Source organism: Agelaius phoeniceus, chromosome 6, assembly GCF_051311805.1.
Source record: "Agelaius phoeniceus isolate bAgePho1 chromosome 6, bAgePho1.hap1, whole genome shotgun sequence".
Taxonomy (NCBI): Eukaryota; Metazoa; Chordata; class Aves; order Passeriformes; family Icteridae; genus Agelaius; species Agelaius phoeniceus.
In genome coordinates, this window is record NC_135270.1 from 44,075,009 (window position 1) to 44,097,018 (window position 22,010).

Below are 22,010 nucleotides of genomic sequence, written 5' to 3' on the forward strand. Positions count from 1 at the left end.
AATCAGACTCCTAGTAGGGAGCTCACTAAGTTTTTAGTTTAGCAAAGAGGCAGGAAAAGCCAACACAGCTGCGTGCAGTGAGATCACCACATTTATCTCACTGGGTCTGAATTCTCTTACTAGAGTCACCTCCCTTCTGTGCAATGTTTCCCAGATTTCAACAACCAAGTAAAACACAGAATTATTTGTAAAAAATATGAAATCTTTCATTAGGGATGAAAACTAGAGATGAAATTAAGTACAACCTGAAGTGAAATAACTCAAGTCCTCCTGATCCCACTGCCCCAGTAATGAAGATAACAAAATCACTTTGGAAAACTCACCAAAATGTAGATTGCCAGGCCTTCACCCTTTGAATTCAAAGCTGGACGATTGTTCAAGAAGTACCTTTTTTATACTGCAAATTTATAACCCTTAAACTGGAACATGTCACGTATTTCTTCAGTAATTTTAACATTGGCTATGACTTTAAAGTCTATGAAGTGTGTTTGATTTTTTCACATATCCCTTTTTAATATCAGTAATGCAAATTGACTTTTCCTTTACAATTACTGTTGACTAGATCTGGGAAATTTTCCAAATAGTAGTAGTGATAACAGTAATAATAAATTATTTAGAAGCACCTAAAATGCTATTAATAGAATTTCATTATATAGCAAAGTCTGGAGCCTAACAAACATTAAAGTAAGACTGGTCAGAAACAAATAACATATTTTTAATTTGTTTTCAAGCTATTTGGATAGCTCAAATATTGCACCAGATGATTTCAGCGAAAAATGATTTTTAAAAATTTCTTCATCACCTGTTGCTAAACATTTTCACTTGTTTTAGTGGGAAAGATTTTGTACTCTAAGAAAATATGGATTTAACTTTGCAAAAAAACCCACTCTCCTGGAAGCTGTGCACATGATATTCCAAACAATGTTGGAAGACAGTTTGGCACATTTTAGAATAATTTACATACTAAAAAAGTTGGGAAGGTATGGAATTACCTTCATGGAAAGGTATTTACCAAGTCTTACCAGGAGCTATAGTGATTTTTAATTTTGAACTTTTGCTCCACAAATGAGAGTAATGAATTATTTAATTTTGTAAATTTTCCAAAGCTCCTGCAACCAAGGACTTCTTACATCTTTGTGTATGTGTGTGTATACACACACATACATTCTCCCAAGATATGACAGTGACTCAAAGTGTGGAAGTTACTCCATTCCCAACCTTTGGGACCTGAAGTATTTAACAAGTTCAAGTTGCTGTTATTGTCTAACACCCCCTTGTGGCTACAAACACACACCCCAAGTACAACATTTTTTTCCCCCCAGCAAAAGTAGTTAATTAGAAGAATTAGAAGTAGTTAATTAGAAGAATTAGAAGTTAATAAAAACATTGGTATGAATCCTGTACAGAAATGGAGCCACATAACAGAGGGGAACTGGAACAACTGATTTTATAAACAACAACCTATGTTTAGGAGGAAGAATGAAGAAAAACAAGCATATAAAAAGAAGGAAATACAGAAAATGATTCACAGAAGAATTGAAGAGCTATAATTTCAGTATTTTGCAACACAAAAAACTGATATTCTTCAAAGTTATTTTCAAAAATCTGGAACTGTAACACATGTTATATGGAAAGTTCAAAAAGTTGGATACCAAAGAAATAAAAATGTGATCAACCCATCTCTGTGAAAGCTAAATGACATCTATCTCTCTTACTACCTGAAGGGCAACTACAATGGTACTCCACCCTCCACTTACTTTCCTTTCTGAAAATAAAATTTAAGATGATATGTTGCAGTTTTCATTATCTGGATATATGGTACACTGCCCTCCCTCATTCTTGGCTTTAGAAGAAATTGATTACAGTTGTCTGAAGATTTTTGACAGTAAGTAGGCTAGAGTGACTTTTTTCCTCAATTATTCTTCATAAAAAAAGGGAATCAAAGTCATGATTCCAATAATATCATGAGAGTTTAGAGAAGAGGAAGAACATTTTGTCATTATATCAAATAACACATTCTAATCAAACAGGTCTTGTAGGTCCAGAAATGATACTCTCTAATAATATTTTAATTGGTTTTAGTCTCAGGACTAAAATATAGAAAATACAGCAATATAAAAACCAAAACCAGACCAAATATATTAGTTTTCAATGAACATTATCCTGGAGCTTTTAAAGACTAACAAGCTACAGAAATCCCTAACACTCCCCCACACCACACTATATATTTACCTGGTACTCAGTTCCCTCCACAGAACACAGCTCCACATTGAGTACAGGCTACAAATAAAATAAAGTATCTACTTGACCCCACCTCAACTGAGTATGTCAGCACTCACATCTCCAACAGTGGACTTTTTTGGAAGGTGAGGGATGACCTCACCAAGCTTGAGCTTTGTTGGTCGAACTCAAGCTGGTTTTAATACCTGCAGTTCTGCTTTTACCTGCAACAAGTGCTATCGGCAGGAGCAGAAAACATGGAAAGCCTCCAAATACTTCAGAAAACAATGTGATTTGGGCTGATGCTCAGGATCACTTACCTATTGATACCTTTCCTAGGTATTACTGCTCCCCCACTGTCCTTATTTTCCTTCTCCCCAATGAAGAAGCACACTGGAAAGCCCATCAACTTAATGAATTTAACAAGGGAGGACTTGGTCTCAACAGGTGGAGCCTGAAGGGATGATTGGGTCAAAACCAGCCTGCAAAACAAACCAATCTGTCAGCTTGGAGTAGTCCCTCCCCCAGTACCCATTCCAACTGACTGAATTATCCCTGTATCAGTGTTGAAAATGCAGTAGTAATTCTCAAGTTACTGGTCACTACTCCTGAATCACACAGCAGTTCACAAGGCTGTGTCTACCAGCCAAGGTACAAATACTGTATACACTGTCTCACACATACACACAGGCAGAGGGCAAGTTTATAGCATAACTGAAGACATTCCCTCTCTCTCTTTGCCCTTCCTAAGGAATGGAAGTGAAAAGTATGAGAATCCTTACAGGAAGGGATGCATTGAACAGTGGCACATACCAGTGCACATTACTTGCAATTCACGTCTTCTGTCATCATAACCACTGTGAACACTGAGGGTGACCACACAGGTGGTATCTTTATTTCACAAGATTAAAGATACAGTACAAAATGAATCTGTACATCTTTCTATTAACAGAATTTGTTTACACAATTATATTACATTTGACCAGCCTTTATACTGATTTTAAATACAAAATAAATTTACAAAACTCCTACAAGACCCTTTTAAAGAACTGTAGCTGATAAAAACAAAGGGTTCCCCCCAATAGTCCCTATTTGCCATATGCATTTGCAGTAGTTCAAATCAAACTAAATCTTTTCAGTTTAATATTCTCTGAAACAAAAAAATAGAATTTCAGTTCACTGTTGCCTATCTAAAAGGAAAGCAACTTGCAAAGGTGAGTCTAATCCCCTTTTATAGGCCAAAACTAGCATATAATAGGTGGAAATTAGATAATGCATAGTCTTAAAAAGTCCTTTCACAAGCTGTATCCTAATGTTTTTCCCCCCAAATTAAAACTTTTTTTTTTTAGTAAGAGTAGCTGACTTATGGAAGATAACTAAAAAGTGAGTAAAACTATCTTGCAAGAGTCTCATGAGGATGTTTGTATCAAAGGCCTTACCTTCTATTACACTGTCCCATTATGGACAATATAAAGCAAGAAAATTATTTCAACAGATAGCTCTGGGACAAGTTTCACCAGTGATGAACTAAAATCCTGTTTTCTCAACAGTTCAGTGTTTCTTTTAACTACCAAGAACAGCTAATGTCTTTGATTAATAATTTGAGATGCAGAATAATGCGTTTCTTCATATTTTCCCACAGTTTTCCTACATATAAAAATCCCACCAATAACACTTACTGCTCTGTAGTTCCATTTTCTGTGCAGGGAAAGAAGAGCATGTGTCTATGAAGGTCAAATAGGCAGGCTCTGGCCTATGTTACTACACACAAAGAATACAACTTTGCATTCAAACCACGCTGAACACACCCAGAAAGGTTTCTCTTAAATCAAGTTTCCCTTCTAAAATACTCCTGCATATAAACTATAAGATAACCTGTGTGCTACCAAAAGGGAAAAGCAATTCACTGCAGTAAACTGAGCAACTCAGCTTCTTTAGGAAAAAGATGCTTGATTAACTGAGTGCACAACAAGGAACATATTGCTAGTAAGAGTTAAATATATTTTCCTCAAAATGCAAGTTTCAGAACAGAGTAGTAAGGGATTGTCATAAAAACTTAAGTCATGGTGTAGATAACTGATTTAGAAAACTTATTCATATCTTTAATCCCTGAGTTAACTTGCCATTATTTATGGTAAAGTACCTTTTTCTTCTACCACCACATTCAAATGAATGTCATCTGAAAAGTTAGTGGTAGTAATTTGGTGGAAGGGAAAAAAGCAGGAGAAAGACTTCCTTATTGCTCCTTCAAAAAGCCTTTTTTTAAAATGAAGTAACTTGCTGATCTTCAATTGTTTTCTTCTGCTGATTTCTTGGATGTAAAAATGCATCAGATTCACTGAAAGTCATCTACAAGACTGTCACATAGCAGCAGTGATGAGAGATTCTCATGCAAGTAAAAGAGAGCTTTTAGAATTTAGTTCTAATAGATCAACAACCAAAACATTTTAATAATGCAGTAACAAAATTGTTAAATTGCCTAAGAGACCAATACCAATGAATGAATGGTATTTAACTGAAAAACATTTTCCATATAATCTTTAATGTACTCATGCCAAGCTAAAATGAGTTATTAAGTGAGAGTGGCAAAATATGTCAGAAGGATGTTCAGAAGTCATAGATATCTTAGAAATGCAGCTGGGGAATGCTGTACATATAAGACACTACATGTAAGTTCAATACTGTTTCATCTGCTAATGATGATTGAGACTGAACAAGGCATTCCTCTAACACATACTGCAACCCTCCACACTGAAATTAAAGATTTGTCTTCATATGACCAGCATAAGCATTATGAAGTACTGAGAAGGTCTACCTATAATACTAGTACCTTTAATACTAGTCATCCGTGACATTGCCATTTACAAAAGAATGGATTGCTTATCTTCTATCCCAAACTAGAGGCCTATTGTGCAATGATCTCCTTGCACATGTACCAAGTATAAAACCATACCAAACTCTCAATTCTAAATAAAGTGTATTGATATGTTGTTGCCAATACACTGGAAAAACATTTGCATGAAAAGAAGCCCTTAACCCTTTAAACACAACAGCTTCTGTCAGAAAGCAGCTAAAGCCTCCTCATTTGTATTCATTCAACTTTATGATAGTATATTCAGAGGGTTTAATGCTAGTACAGAAACCAATATTTCACTACCATTGGAAAATAAGAACAGACACTTATGCATTTCATGCTCCTAGACTATTCTGCCACTGCTTCCCATCCCCAGCCCCAGAAATTATAGTTCAATGAAAATCGTCACAAAGTGAAGATTCCTCTTGCAGTCTTAAATCATCAGTCCACAGGTCACAGTCTTTACACCCATTAAAAGGCCTTTACACTGACCTGGTGGCATCAAAAAGCCACTAGTCTTCTTTCTCTTTGGATTTTCTTGTTACAAAGGGTCCTCAAGATGGCACAGCCAGAGACATTACTTGTGACTTTCCTCTATGCCAGCTACAAGAGAGGCTGGCGACAACCAGAGCACCCCTGTAGCTTTGGAGCAGCATCACTGGCATAAGCCCAAGCCCTTTTGTAGAGAGCATGCATTTTTGTGGCTCTTTTTGGTAGATGCAATAAGCATATGCATGCATGAGATAGACACATTTCTTTCTTGCAGTGCAAATCACTAACAGGTTTGTTGAAAATCAAGCACAGAACTTCCAACTCCAAAAGCAAGTCAACTAACTCACTGAGATTTCTGGCTCTCTCCTTTCTTCAGTGTGCGCAGTAATACTGGTGCTTTCTGCTATCTAGACTCAGCCTCTTAGTCAAGACAAATTTAAATTTAGGAACTCTACCAATATGTTTTCATGTCATGAAGGACTGCAAAGTACACAGGCTCCTGAAAAGCTTTAGGAGTATGTGAGATCTGGGTGCTGTGTGGACAGTTTTCGACTGACAAACTTTACAGACCCCATCTGTCCCACACCACCTTACGGGCTACATACTGACTGCTGAGAACTGTCTAAGGGGAATGGAGGAAAATACCCAAAACAAAAAAGCACAAATGGAGAGTAGCATGTTTGCTGGCTTAGTTTTACAGGGTTTATCCATAATCTATGTTAAACCATCCAAGACAGCCTAAAAGACCAAAGTGTTAAGAAATACTAAAAAAATGCAATAAGGACTATAGAAACACTTGGGATGCAGATCAGAATTTAAGTTCCTAACAGCCCTAATCTTTTCAGAATTTGAATAGAGGTCAGCTTCTTGGACTTAAATTGGCCATAAATTTATAATTATTACTTTTATAAAGGGCAACTGCTATCAAGCAGGCAAAAACCTTCCACTGCTAGCCTTCTGTCTCTCTGGGAGATGAAAAGGACTCTGAATAAAGAGGAACTAGATACAGCAGGCAACATTTTTGTAGTAGCACTCTTGTGTTTCCATGAAAAAAGCCATAGTGTTATTCCATTGGCACTGAAATAACATTCAAATCAGTTTCAAAATAATTTTCTTATCCCTGAAAAAAGGCATAATTCTAAGCAGCTTTCAAACATTTTTTTTAAACTTCTTTGTGCCTCTTTTGGGGGAGGGACTGTTGATCCAAAGTCCTAATTCACAATGAAAATTGTTCCTTTTGGAAAAATGCAGTTCTTTGACTGAGGCTCTTGTTGCTATTGTGGTGGTTGATGCTCTGGGGGCGGTTCTTGTTGAGGCACAGCTGGCCGCAGTCCTGCTGCTCTGGGAATTGCCTGGTGTTGCCTTTGTCTGTAAGCTATAATTGTTCCCAGGAGCAAGGCGATGATGGTCATAAGGTAGAGGTCCCACTCAGGCCCCAGCAGCTGGTCCATATCAATGTGTGAGAATACCTCTCTTATCTAAGGAAGAAAAAGTCCACATCATGTCAAAGAACACAAACGGGAAATTACTTTGATTTTCAATTCCACCTGTAACACTTTTCATGTACAAGTATAAGTTTTAAAACTTAGTGGCTCTTTTCCTCTCTGAAAAAATAGTATCACATCAGTGACATTTTCAGTTTCCAGGAACTAAAACACCATTGAGACTAAGAGCCATCCTATATAGAATGAGGTACTCTATTTTCTATTTTAGAGATGAAAGTTCCACTATGGAGTTTTGTGGCTTTCTCATGGAATGACAGAGCATTAAGCCTCAGGACACTTGTGGGGTACAATGCTGAGATTTGTGCAGGTAATGGACAGGGAATTTTGATTGAAGAGCCCTTCTGTAAGATCCCATTTGCATAAGGATTAGCCAACACACACTTCAATGCTTCACTATGATGATACTACACAGTCACTGCCAATTTAAATCTGCAGCAGCAGACTTAAAACTAGGAAAAGCTGCACTCTGCATACCAGCTTCTGTGAGTGCTACGTGGGTATTTGCCCAATTGACTTAAGTATTTTGACTGTCCTCAGCCTCAATACTACTCTAATTTGTCAAACTTTGCTGAGTAGTCTGAAACTGCATTTGCTCTAAGCGGTAATAACTTCCATATCATTTTCATTTATTAAAATCCAAAAAGGCAGTAAGATGTCAGAACACTGAGAAATATTGGAAAGACTTCACTTTAATTCCAGACAAGTTTTTTTTCAGGGCCACCACTCAGGAAAAATACCAAATACCTAAACTATCTAATACAAATACATTTTTCCCCTACAGAGATCAAACACAAGTATAATGGGGTTGTTGCAGCTGAATATAAAATAGCATGAGAATCAGGGATATTTTTTTTTCCCCCTAAGCAATTATGTCAGTTAAATTCGCTTCATTTTGATAGCAGATGGTCATGGCTAAGAACAGTTAAACAGTTTTGAGAAATTCTCTTCAAGGGAAGAACAGCACAGAAGAGCACTGCCTGTGCACATTTCAGATTCACAGAGTTGCACAAATAGGAAATAGGAATGAAAGCTTCACTGACTTTCTTAATATGCAACAGTAGAATACAAATCTATCCTAAGTTTGCAGAATGTTCAAGCAATACTTCTACTTAAGTAAAATTACAAAGTAAGCTACTTTTAAAAATGGAAAACATATTTGCTCTTCACTTTTAACTCTGCATTACTTACATTGATTTCTCGTATGTACTGCAAGGAATAAATCACTCCAAGCTTGCAAAGTGCTAGGAAGACTGGAACCTGAGCATCTGGGCTTGCTTCAGCTGCCATGTCATAAAATCGCTTTGCGAGATGAATATCCTAAAGTTAAGAAAATTCAAAACACAGTTTTGAAGAACTTGAATAATTAACCATAGTTTTTTTTTTTTCCTAAGATTTGTTCATCTTTGATGTCTATGCATCATTACTTCACATAGTTAAGTGTGAAGTCAATATACTTGTCCATTGCCTATTGGTGAATGTGTTGGGAGACACGCTAATTCCACTAGTTGTGGACTCAATAGAATATTAGCAAATGTACTCTAACAAAGCAGACTCTCAGTGTACAGCTCACTCACCTGCTTGATGCCCAACCCCTTCTCATGCATGTAGCCCAGATTAAACATTGCTTGAGCACTGTGCTGCTGTTCTGATGCCAGTCGATAGTGAATAAATGCAGTTTCGTAGTCAACATCAGTACCAAACCCATAAAAATGGTAATCTCCAAGTTTAATTCTTGCAACAGTATATCCTATAAATCAAAAAACAGCAAAAAAGGATAAAATAACTAGGCAAAGAAACCATTTTGGCTTCCTATGAAGATGCAGTAGGAGCATTAGTATTACTTTTGACAGTATAAACTGTTTATCTTTCACCACCCCCTCACATAAACAGCTTTTATTTTTAAAATTTGGTTAAGCTAACCAAAACAGAGCCAATTTCTATCTGCAGGTAAGACTTCTTCCTAGTAATCATGCCAACATTTTTATTGCTATATAGTGCTATCAGCTGAAAACCTGTAACATTTCCATGATCAGTCCCTTATTACAGATAAACTTTTCATTTGCTATATGGCCTTGAAAGGATTAATCTTTTTTTTTTAGAGCAGTAACACTAGAAACTTGAAAAATAGTGTCTCATCATTCACGCCATCATCTCAATTTTGTAATTTTAAACTAAAAGCCTTGAAAGTCTGAATTTGCATGGTAGTCTTGCTCTAAAGTTAAAAACTAGTATACAGATATTAGTGTAGATGCATCCCTTTGGAAGTTGGATACCTCAAAATATTTCCTCATTAAGTTCACATTTTAGGGTAGGTAAACAAGCACCAGAGTTTAAATTTGTGTTGTTTGGACATCAAGGATGCATTTTTCATGATTGCTTACTTTGAATAGGAAATTGCATTTCTTAATAAATGATGAAAGGTATCAAATTACTCTGAAGGATTTTGGATTTATTTTTCCAAGCAGATACACTTTTAGAAAAGTCAGTGTAAACATTGCTAATGTTGTTTAACACTGCTCTATAATTCCATATGGAACAGCAAAAGAAACACAAAGTACATTTGTATTTTAGTCCTTTTAGTCTTTAGAATCACAGAAAGGCTCAGATCTGCAAGGATGTTGTAATGACACTATAGCTAACAATAGACCAAAGAACACCAACTATCCTATCTGGGATACAACTTCTGTTAACATGAGAAGGTAAACTTTCCCTCCTTACATGTTTCATAGCAAAACAGATGAAATCAGGCATTAATGGCTCTACTAAATGTTAAGGCAACCTCCCTGACCATTTGAGAGGCATTGTGGCCATCACACTCCCACCACTACAGACTGATACTGCAGGGACTGAAGCTCCTTCCCCCTTCACAGTGCTTGGCTGCAAGGGCTGATGGGTGCTTGACTCCCTACTTGTGCCACTCTGACAGTCAGACAAGCTTTCCTTACTGGTTTGACCCTGGGTTTCCAAGAGAAGATTCTCAGATGCCTGAATCTTTTAAACAATTTAATAATGGCACAGTAACACAAAAACCAGCTTGAGAGCTTGTATTTCCGAGGAGGAATCTCAAACAAAAGCATCTCTGGGCTTTTATACCCTCACAGTCTGTTCATACTTAAGTCTGGGGTCCTTGGCTCCTGCTGTGTCTTGTCACCTGCCTGGGCCACAGGTCCCCAGGCCCCTTGTTATGGAAAAGGTTGGCAGTTCATGGCTCCTTGCCTTGGGCTCCTCCCACCCAGAGCTCAACCTGCAGCTGCAAACCTACACTGAATGTAGGTTTGCAGCTCAACATAAAAAGAAACAGATTGGAATTCTGAGGTACAGACATACCTTGAGAAGCTGCTCTATTCCAGTGAAGCAAAGCTCGAGGATAGGTTTCATTTTCTCCTACTATGCTAGCTTCTTCTAAAGAAGAAAATAATCCAGTTAAATAGAACCATGGTATAAACACACACGACCACAAAAAACCCTCTGCTTATCTTTAGTCTGCTGAAATATGTTAAAAACTTGAAGCAATCTGTGTTATAGAACAAACAAGATTCAATGCATCTGAAACTTATAAAAGTCTCTTTAATTTATACAGCCCTTCCATTTATCTGCCCACATAAGAAAGCTAGGAACAAACTATATAATTTCACCCTGAACTATGGCTTACCAAGCATCTCTCCCATTCCAGCTGTAGGAGATTCTGATGCATACTCGAGGAATGACAGAAAATGCAAGTTTTAAGAGCACATAATTTGGACTTTGAAAAATACAAGGTTGAAGTATAACCTGTTATAGTCTTGGCCATCTGAAACCCAGGACTAGTCAGGTAAAACAAAGGCATAAACACCTCAACCAGCCAGACTGCAGTCTCTTACATGGCAGTGCTTCGGCTACTTCAGAAGTTGTCCATGTCACAATATGAAGGTTCACAAAGTATCAGACAATTCAAAGGATTTATAACTTGAACTTCTAGTTTAACTATGGTCTCAACTGTACTGTCCCACAGCTGACACAGATTTTGTATAAAACAAAGTAATTTTAAATTAATCTCCAGTTGAGATGCAGATATATCTGAGTAAAGACAGAGTTTTAACTCAGGGAAAAAACTGTTTCTTTGCACTTCCAGCCAAGACTGTCATTACTGTACCTTATTTAAAGATGATTCACTCAGACACCTTTAAAAAACATTAACTGGAAATGAAGATGTTAGATTAGCCCATCAGCCACCAATAGGTGCTTTCAATACTAAGACATAAAGCTGGCAAGGAGACCTAAATTTGGCTTAGAGAAAGTTTAAAATACTGGCTTTTGCAGTTTGTAGAAAGATTTACCATTGTACTTCCACTGTCTACCAATGACTTGAAACTCTAATAAATCCAAGTTCAAGCCATATAGTTCCAGTAAGACACATGGGACAAGTTTTTTTTCAAATCTAAGAGAATCAGCTGCTCAGTTCCTTACCCCTGCTTCAAGAGTAGCATCAGTAAAGTCACACAAAGAAGGTGCTGAGAAAATGCATTACAAGAGAAAGAACAAAGGACACTGAGACTTCTATGCATAGTACAGGTCAAAAGTAAACCTAATGCAATCCCTGCTTTTACAACTGTGCTTTGGAAATCCAGAGAATTTTTAGCACTGTGCAATATTCTAAAGGCTCTCTGCTTACACCATTTTAAAATCCTCTAAGTCAGAAATAAAATGTATTTTAACTTTTAGTCTATCAAGTCATCCTTAGAAGTGAAAATGAAAACTGATTGCTTTCCAGTGCGAAGAGCAGGAAAGAGGACAAGAGCTTCATTAAAGTTCTAACGTGCCACCTCCAGAAAAACCCTTTTCAATATATATTTAGATTCTTACTCTGATCAAGTATGAAAGCAGCATTGCTTTGTGCAACTTCATAGCCTTGTTCTGCCAGAAGAAGATACTGAACCACAGCAGAATTTGAATCACCATCTTTATAGCTGTTGTAGGCAGTCATCAGTCTTTCAGACCAACGCCCCCGTTCACAGACATTCTTAAACAACTGCAGAGGAAAAAGAAAGGGGGAGGATACTGGTTGTCAGGAACTACAAAACTTGAGGTTTTGCAAGAAGTAACACTTTAACATTCTGATGCCTGTTCAAAATATTTCTATTTCACATGAAAAGATGACAAGCAAACTCCACTGTTCAAGACAAGCTTACTTTAAGATACAAGTTGCTAAGCAGATAGATGCTTAGCAACTTGTAAGATTCTTAGTAAGTAAAGATAGTAACTTGTAAGATTCAGATGCTTACTCAGAATTATTTAGTATCTTACTTTTGTTACACTTAAATCCAAGTATAAAAGAAGAATTTGGTACTTTTAAGTTACTGTTGCTTGCTTTGCATTACATTCTTTTTATTTTCTTAGAAGTCAATAAAGGAAGTACAAACCTGACATGACAAAAAAGCCAAAGATTTTTCTCATGAAATACAAACAAGTTTGCTAATATATCACTTTCCCTTTTGAAAGCCTTGACTCTGCAGTCACTGAAATAGAAAGGTTCTACACAGGCTGATGTGGTTATAGCCAATCTCTTGCCAGTCAGCATTATTGATGTTGATGGACAGGTGACCTTACCTCAACAGCAGTATGACAGGACCGCATCACTCCAGTGCCAGTAGCATGCATCTGAGCCAGATTATAAAAAGCGAGAATGTGGCCACCCTGGGAGGCCAAGTTAAAATACTTCAAAGCTTGCTTATAGTCTTTCTTGACTCCAATGCCATCTAAAAGAAAGATCAAATCATTGCTATTCATTCCTCTTGAAAAGCAGCATTGTATGAAACAGTTCTTAGTCTTCAAAATTACTCTAGAAAAGCTTTGTGAAAAAGTCAGGAAAAAAAAGAATGAAACAAGTTCAACGTAGTAAGCCCATTCTACATGCAGGGTATGCACACTTGTAATGCCACCTAGTGAGCAGCGACTGAAAGGGCAGGTGCTTAGACCTGCAAATGGTTTTGATGCCACTTACTGTAATACATGGAACCTAGTTGAAGCTGTCCATCAACCCATCCCTGTTCTGCAGCCTTCTGGAAATACTTCAGTGCTAGCTCATAGTTCTGCAGGAAGATTTGGTCCAGTCATTAGAACCTTGCAATACACCAAAGTTTGAGAGAAAATATGCATGTGCATATGTGAAAGGACAGATCTGTTTTACAGAAAAATCACAGCAAGATTTTCCAGTGAAAATATTCCCCTGTTCAAAATCTGGAAGCAAAAAATGAAACAGACTACAACGATATTTAGCCTGTTGTAACTCTGCAGCTATCTCAAAGCTGGCATCCACATACAGCATTGCTATGAACAGTTATGCTTAACAGAATAAAAGCTCTGCTCTGGTTCTGGAACACTTATTTCCTCAACCTTGGGCTAATTCAAATTTTGAGTATCTGTTTGCATAGCTAAATATAAAAAAATTGACAAGAAACCTTCCTGTGGGAAAAGCAATAAAGCAAAAGAACTAATTAAGTTTCAGTGTTCCTCCGCTCCCACAAGGGTCACAAAATGGGGACAGTTAGGATTTGTTTTATTTCACAAGAAAATTAGAGACAAGCTCAAATCTCCTGTTAAAATGCACACTTCTATGCATTTCTAATAGCTTAAGCAACGTTTTCAAGCTTCTGAGAGCAAAATCAGGATGTTTCTTTCATAGCTGCTAATTCCATAGTGCATTTTTTTTTACATTACAGATTTCCTCATGGAATTTTCAGTGCAACAGAAATCTTCACAATTAGGCTTTCCACAGTACTTCCCTCCAGAAAAAAAAATATCTGTTGACAACAAAAAGTCACACAATCACCTATGATTAGAAAGACGACTGTCAAAAGCTTACCACTGGAACACCTCGTCCGTAGAGGTAAGCCATTCCTAATCCACTCTGTCCAACTGGATTACCCTGAAAACACAGAAAAACACTTCTGCAAAGAAAGGCAAAACCTACATCTCTATTTTTCAAATCTGGTATGTCTTGAACATCACGAAAACATACAGTACTCAAGAGAGATTCATTTTTTGCTCCTAGTAATACTTATTTAGGGAGGAAACAGCATTTACAGTAACTTTTATTCAGTAACTACACAGTTGATGAACAGGGAAAAGCTTTCAATATTATTTATGAAAGTTTACTGTGCACTTTTACAGTGTCATACAAAATGTAGAACCCATAACCTTAGAAAGATGGGGCATTAATAGTTTACTTACCTTTAGTTTTTCCAACTTCAGGATGTTTTGGGTGCTACAGAAGTTCCCAAAACAACTCCAGGAACTCTAAGAACCCATGTTAAGGGTGAAATGGTGGCTGTCCTGTGGGCTACATTACTAACCACTACCCCTGCAAAAGCAGGCACTATGGCACTACTTCAGTGCCAGGACAGGCAATGGGACACATCAGAAAGTTTCAGTCAATGCAGGGTGAGCACATTGAGAGATCCTCACTTTAGCACAGAGTTGTGGAACAGCATTCAGATTGTGGAATATAAGAACCATGAAGGCAGTTATCTTACAACAGTTCCTTCAGAACTTAATCTATTTTGTTTCACACACTGAACACCTTTCCTGGAGGACTACTCATGCTTTAACTGTACAAACACAACCATAAGAGATAAATCAAAGACAGATACAAGGCATTAACATGATCAAAAAACATCATCCCAAAGAGGAAACAGTCCAATAAGATGAAAGGTATAAAACTATTATATATTTACATAACAGAAGCACTGTAAATTCCTGTGACAAGACAACTTCAAATTAACAAACTAGCACTTCACAGAATTGCAGACTATTTAGGTGGACAGTATTTCATAATTATGAAATAGAGTTAGATGCTATTCATGACAACTAGACTCCTTATGCTGAACAGAGCTTTATGAAGCACCATAGCCAGAGCTGTTTTTGACATCTTAGGCAAGAAAGATTATGGGCTAATTCATCTGGGACAAAAGCTGGGAATAGGTGTCTACACATGGAAGAGCACATGGAGCATTTGCAGCATTTCAACTTAGAGCTAATCAACTCAGTGCACATGCTGTAGTTTCAGCTTACAGGTAATCATACCATATCAGCAGCTTTCTTGAAATACTGAAGGGCTGTTTCATTGCTCTGAGGTACAACATCACTTCCTTCTGAATACATCTGAAAGAGAAAGCCATTACTGAAGAACAGCCAAAGTAGTCAGTTTAGCATGAAGACCATGAAGCATCTTCACTTTACATATTGAGTGGAAGTTACTGTACTTAGATTATTCTATCACATTACTGAATAATCATTAAAACTTGTCCAGAAGCAGAAAATACATCTCTCTGCTGTAAAACTCAAGAGGGTTTAACTTTCTAATGGAAAATGAACTGCCCATAAAATAATTTTTTTTCAGGACAATACACTTCATTTTTAATTTCTACTGATGTGCAGTGAAAAACACACAAACAGGTAAAAATCTTGAGACCAGTGGAAATCAAACTGTATTGGCAGTCAAAATACTTTGCAAAAACAAAGCAAAAATTAGTTACTAAACATGGCTCACTTCAACAATAATTAGTCACAAAACAACCAATAGAGAAAGCAGGAACTGCAATCTCTTCTGTCAGGTGCCTTGAACAGCATATTGTGCTATTTTTTTAGGCTTTAAGGACATTAATTTTGAACCCTCTATTACAATGACAGTCTGAAAAAGATGACCTAGAGCTGGTGCTTATTGTAGCCTAACCTTAGAAGGTACTCAAATGGAGTAATAAGGATTTACCTTCAGCCTCCTCACAGGCTGAAGGTAGACTGCAGCCCAGATCTCAGACAAGCGACCTAAATACCCTTCAAAGCAGTAGCGCACTATAATCACTGCCAGCAGCCTGCCAATCACGTTTTAAATTAAAAATCATAGAACAGATTGGGTTAAAGATCATCTAGATCCAACTAGATGGGCAGGTAGCCACTAGACTAGGTTGCTGAGGGCCCAAACCAGCCTGGCCTTGAACACTTCCAGGGATAGGACATCCACAACTTCTCTGGGCAACCTGTTCCACTGCCTCACCACCTTTTGAATAAAGAACTTTGGCCTAACATTTAACCTAAATCTCTCCTCATTTAGTTTAAAACTATTCCCCCTTGTCCTATAACTACCTGTTGTGCAAAATGTTGCTCTCCCTCTTTTTTGTAAGACTCCTTAAGTATTGGAAGGTTGCAGTGAGGTCTCCCTGGAGCCTTCTCTTCTCCAGGCTGAAAACCTGCAGCTGTCTCAGCCTGCCTGCACTGGGGAAGTGCTCCATCCCTCTGATCATCTTGATGCTCTGTATTCACTCCAACAGGTCCATGTCTTTCCTGTGCTGAGGACTGCACACCTGGACAAACTACTCCAGGTGGGGTCTCATGAGGGCAGAGCTGAGGGGGAGAATTGCCTCCCTCAGCCTGTTGGCCACTCCTCTTTTGATGCAGGCCAGGATGATGTTTGCCTTTTGGGCTGCAAATGCACACTGCTGGGTCATGTCCAGCTTTTCACCCATGAGATCCCCCAAGTCCTTCATAAGGCTGCTCTCAATAAGTTGATCTCCCAGTCTGCACCCATATTTGTACAGATGCGGCCCTCCCATTTGCACTTATTGATCTTCACGAGGTTCTCATGGACCCACATCTCAGGTTTGTCCAGATGCGGCCCTCCCATTTGCACTTATTGATCTTCACGAGGTTCTCATGGACCCACATCTCAGGTTTGTCCAGATGCGGCCCTCCCATTTGCACTTATTGATCTTCACGAGGTTCTCATGGACCCACATCTCAGGTTTGTCCAGGTCCCTTTGGGTGGCCTCCCATCCTTCTGTTGTGTCACTGCACTGCTCAGCTTGGTGGCATCCGCAAACTTGCTGAGGCTGTTCCTGATCTCACTGTGTGTGCCACTGGTAAAGATATTAGAGAGCACTGGTCCCAGGACAGAGCCCTGAAGGAACCTCCTTGTCACTGGCCTCCACCTGGACACAGAGCCAATAATCACAACTCTCTGGCTATATCCATCCAGCCAATTCCTTATTTCCCAGATACTCCACCCTTCCAATCCATGTCTCTCCAATTTGAAGACAAGGATGTTGTACAGGACCATGCCAAAGGCCTTACAGAAATCTAGATAGCTGATATCAGACATTCTTCCCTTGCTGACTATTGTTTTCACTCCATCACAGTAGGCAACCAGACTGGTCAGGTAAGATCTGCCCCTAGACAAAAAAAACCCTTAAATCCGATATAACTGAAACAAAGGCCCACCCTGCACAGAGATTCAAGCTTTAGTGCAAAGTAAGTACAGGCCTATTGGCATTTCTGACTCAGATGCCTCAATTCTCTACACAGAATGAAACTAGAAGAATTTCCTTCCCATTTCCTTCACAATTTAGTATTTCCTGAGGGGCAAAGTTTCAAAGTTTTGAGAAGCCTAGTTTTCCCCCATACATTGTGTGGAAAAGAATAGTTTCCTATTTAGAGTTTTGAATTCCACCACAGAAAAAGGACATTCAAATATTTAATTATTTGTTTAAAAAAAAAAAAAAAAAACCCAAAACAAAAAAACACCAAAACCCTGGTTCAGGCACTATTAAAAAAACCTCCAAAATCCCAACGGTAAAGGAAAACTTTGACAAGACATAAGACACTACAACACTCAAATCTTGCAGAAAAATTCAAAATAGGAGCTAAACTGCAATAATTAGATTGCAGAATTCAGGTTTTAGATTGACTGATAGCAGAAAGTAGGAAACATTTTCTGTTTTTCATTGCAAGGCAGTTTTCTTACTTTTGAGAGTATTTGTATCTTACCTTTCCGAGAAAAGCCATAGCATGGGAATTGCCAGCATTAGCTGCTTGATTGAAGTATTCAAATGCTCGCTGTAGAAAAGAAAGCAAGTGTTTTAATCACCATCACTTTGATTTGAGTAACTTTTCTTGCAAATAGAGTAGAGGCAGGTAGATTTGTTTGCCAAGTTACCACATTCTTCTGGGAGTAAAGTTACCAATCTCACCTAATTTAATATATGTGACAGGGTTCTTCACTTATATAATTGCAATATTAAGCAGCAATCCCTCTAACCAGTGTATTCCAAAAACCAGAAGAGGAAAAACCAACAAACTGTAACTGTTACTATGCTATGTTACTAGCTACAAGGGTAAATTTTACTTTCTTATGGTACCATCAAACCCTGCCTAGAATAGGTGAGATTGGCCAATTCCTATTCTGCTTTCTGACCACTCACTGTCATCTCTGAACCCTGCTGAAACAGTCATCTGGAAGTATTTTAAATATGATGACTAATAAATAATTACTGTATTGGATTAAATAATCCTCAGGACTACACATCCTTAGCTCTCAATTTTTCAATACATACTTCAAGATGAGGTTAGCTATTTTAACTTCCATAAGCAAGGTAGCTAGCTTGCCTTACATCTGCAGAAGTTCTATTTTCTATGCACACTTAATATCTTTAGTATTTAAAGTTACAGTGTTTTGTCTACAGAAGCAAAATATTCTTGCAAGCCACAAACTACACTATCATCACTAATGCAGGCCCAGTGCATCATGAAGCTTGTACCACATTTACAAAAGCTCAGCCAGCTCCAGTACTACTTGATAAGGCTTTACTTTTGACATTCTCATTTTTAAGATGGTTAATCTTAAACTAGTTATGTAAAAAAATCAGTTCCATCTTCTAGTCACATCAACATTTTTATTGAACAAGGCTACTGAAATTGTTACATACCACACAGTGGGTATGTACACACTTTTGCACCACTTTCTCAGTCATATTTTCTCCCCCTCTGCCTAGCATAATATGCATCAAGAGGCATGGAGAAAAGGTACCTGATGATTTTGCTCTACTCCTCTTCCCCCATGCAAGTGCAACTGTCCAAGGCCAACCTAAAAAAAAATTTTACATTGCATTTACATTACTTTTCCCTTGGGACTTCCCTCTTCTAGCAATACAGATCCAGGTGAGCTAATTACATGCACAAAGATAGACAATATCAGAGTTAAAGATGCCACAAAGTTTGAAGGCACAGATTTGATTCAGTAACTACAGTACAGTCCTACTTTTTCACACTAGCCTAAATGGAAATTTATCCTAGATAGAAACAACATACTGTCCTAGATGTAAAGTAACAAATGTTCATTTGAATCCTGCCTACCTAAGTCTTAAGTGATACCTGACCATGTTAGCTTGGGACAATTTGCCTTTGTTAGCATCCTCCTCTCCTGGACTGTGTGTAGAAGAGGTCCAGTCTGCAGCATGCAAAAGTCACCCAAGAGCAGGACCAGTGAGAAATTGAAATCCCTTGTCAAGGCCAGTATTTTTATCTAGCCTTCCTGCACAACATCTGAAGTTATCCTTGAAAGAGTCTGGCTGGCTTCTAGTGAAAACCAAGATCTCATTTCTAAGATGCTAAAGTTGTTTTCAAAAAAGTTTGCATTTTCTGTCCAACTTCTACCTTAAACACACTAAAACATAAATCTCTTCACATAAAAACTAAGGGGGAAATAGGAAACAGCTTGATTCTGGATGAAGAAAACACTAAAGCTCCAATGTCTTTCCATATTTCATAAAGCTGTTCCTGTAATTCTTGAAAATGTCTGAATGTCATCAGGTGAACTGAATCTTACCTGTGCTTGTACATCTCCCTTCTCTGCTAAAAACTGGTAATACTGGATCAAGTCTTCTTCTAGCATACCACTTGCCATTCCTGGATTTTCTACTTCATCTGCTAAGCGAATTCGCTGAACCACTGTGCCACCAGTCAAGGAAATGTCACTAGCAACTGAAAAAGAGATGAGATCAATTTTCAGACAGGTTTTTTCAATACAGAAGTTACACCAAAACTTAGTAAAACCAGATGTCTACAGAGCTTCAAGCTGTTACTCAAGACAGAATTATTTACTTTGATACCCTCCACGACATTTCAATACAGATATAAATAGCATATCATAATACAGAGCCATAACTTGTTTAATATCAGAAATTCTGTATTTATACTATTAGCCTTGGAAATACTTTAGTATCTTCCAGTTGAATGATGAAGAAGGACACAGAAGGTCAAGAATGTTACCCTAGTAAAAAGTTGTTACCGTGATTAGCTACAAGTCGGTAGTGAGTGAGAGCAGATTCACAGCTCTGAAGGACTCCTATCCCAGCCCAGTACCGGTAACCCTGGAAAGGAAATGACATAAAAATGGGACTATCAATTACTTGAGAATATACTGCTTGCAATGTTACAAACTTCTTTCACATTACTTGATCAAGATTTGACAAGACAATAGGCTGGAAAAAAGCCATGAGTCCTTGGTAGCTACATAAAAAAACAATGACTGACACTATTAAAGGTTAAACATGGCCAGTATACTTCAGATATTACTCAAGAAAAAGCAAATAAGTAGAATGATGCTTATGGGTGAACCTGTAAAGCCTTTTATTTACATATTGCACTTGATCTTAAATCTCACAATAATGATTAAAACAGCATTTTCTGTAATGATCTCTTTCATAGTTCTCATTTGATTACAAAAATTTTAAGTCTGATAATTCTGATTTAAGTCAAGAGATCTAAACATCCAAATTCCATCTAAATTCATAGTGGTGCATAGCTTAAAATGAGCAGACTCATCCTTGAATTAAAAATGAATAATGGGGAAGATACTACTGCCCACTCAATGCATGCAAAATGATGTAGTATTTGGACAGGGTATTCATATGAAAGGAAATCATAACACTGAAAACGTAGAAGTACAAAAACACTCTTGCATGTTTGAAGTTTTTAACCATGTTACTTACCAAGATCATATGAGCAATCAGATTTCCTCCTAGAGCTCCAAAAGTGTAATACACCAGGGCCTTAAAAAAAATAATTGGTAATTTAACATCAGCCCCCAAGAGAAAACACAAGACCACACACTGAAAATTCCTAAATTACCTTAGCTTGACTCGAATTGACTCCTAGGCCAGATGCATATAGAAATCCAAGTGCCTAGAAATACAAAAGCACACCTTTTGAAAAACCACAGATCAATTCTCCTGGAATACATGGGCATAGAGATTCAAAGCTGCAAAGAGTATGCCAAGCTCTACCTTCAGTTTGGTGCTGCCTATATGTATGCTCTTCCCTGCCCCTTTCCAAGTTTCAAAATCATTCAGTTGCTTAGGATGCTAACATAAATTAGTGTTTCACCAGAATTCGGACAAGTGAATCAAATGCAAGGAGGAAACTTTTCAGAATATCAAGTGTAGATCCAAAGGTCCCAAAAAGTGAAAGTATCCCAGTTTAAAGACCCTCAAGAGAAGCTAAGCAGTATCTGTCAGGTTATTCATGTACCCAGTTTGCCTCAGACACCAATGTAAACATCTGTGAACCACAGCCTTGCATAGAAGACTTGTACTGTTTGATTCACAGATCTTATGAATCCACAGGTTTGCATCTGCTCTGCCACTGGTTACTTGCAACTATAAATATAAACAATCAGAATGCTCTGAAATATTTATTATCTGATGTTCTTTCAGAAGTTATTTTTGTTCTTAAGATTTACATAGTTATTGCTCTGCCTATCACACCTGTTACAGCTGGTAGCTCAGAATAGAAACTAGTAGCACAGAAGCTGGTGTATAAGTAAAGATGTCTATATTTCAGTGTTCTAAGACTATTCTAGGCAATCTGAAAGCATACACAAAAATTATCTCATGCAGACAGTATTGAATTTTAGATCAATAAAAGTCAAGTTCATCACTGAGAGACAAAGTCTGTAGAGAAAACATGCTCCTACTTTCTATGGTAAGTGGGTACTCCACCATTAAACAGGGAACAGCTGCAGATTTGGTAGCCAAAGAGAAGAGAAAATTAATAGCTCCTTAAGAAGCTGACATTTCCAAAACAAGTGATAACTAAACAATAAGTATAAGCAGGTATGAGATATTAAAATC

General features: G+C 37.7%; 1 protein-coding gene across 1 annotated transcript in view; it reads right to left on the bottom strand.

Moving 5' to 3' along the window:
• Positions 1-3,093: 3,093 nt before the first annotated feature.
• Positions 3,094-22,010, bottom strand: part of SEL1L (SEL1L adaptor subunit of SYVN1 ubiquitin ligase) — a 33,260-nt gene continuing 14,343 nt past the window's right edge. Inside the window, exons 7-21 of the mRNA XM_054635943.2 lie at positions 21,010-21,063; positions 20,871-20,930; positions 20,168-20,249; positions 19,706-19,860; positions 18,908-18,964; positions 17,869-17,937; positions 15,133-15,210; positions 13,913-13,975; positions 13,052-13,139; positions 12,658-12,806; positions 11,914-12,079; positions 10,399-10,473; positions 8,646-8,818; positions 8,260-8,388; positions 3,094-7,044 (exon numbers count right to left, since the gene is read on the bottom strand). Coding sequence (XP_054491918.2) covers positions 6,841-7,044; positions 8,260-8,388; positions 8,646-8,818; positions 10,399-10,473; positions 11,914-12,079; positions 12,658-12,806; positions 13,052-13,139; positions 13,913-13,975; positions 15,133-15,210; positions 17,869-17,937; positions 18,908-18,964; positions 19,706-19,860; positions 20,168-20,249; positions 20,871-20,930; positions 21,010-21,063 — 1,602 coding nt within the window. The 3' untranslated portion in view covers positions 3,094-6,840. The remainder of the gene's footprint in view (positions 7,045-8,259; positions 8,389-8,645; positions 8,819-10,398; positions 10,474-11,913; positions 12,080-12,657; positions 12,807-13,051; positions 13,140-13,912; positions 13,976-15,132; positions 15,211-17,868; positions 17,938-18,907; positions 18,965-19,705; positions 19,861-20,167; positions 20,250-20,870; positions 20,931-21,009; positions 21,064-22,010) is intronic.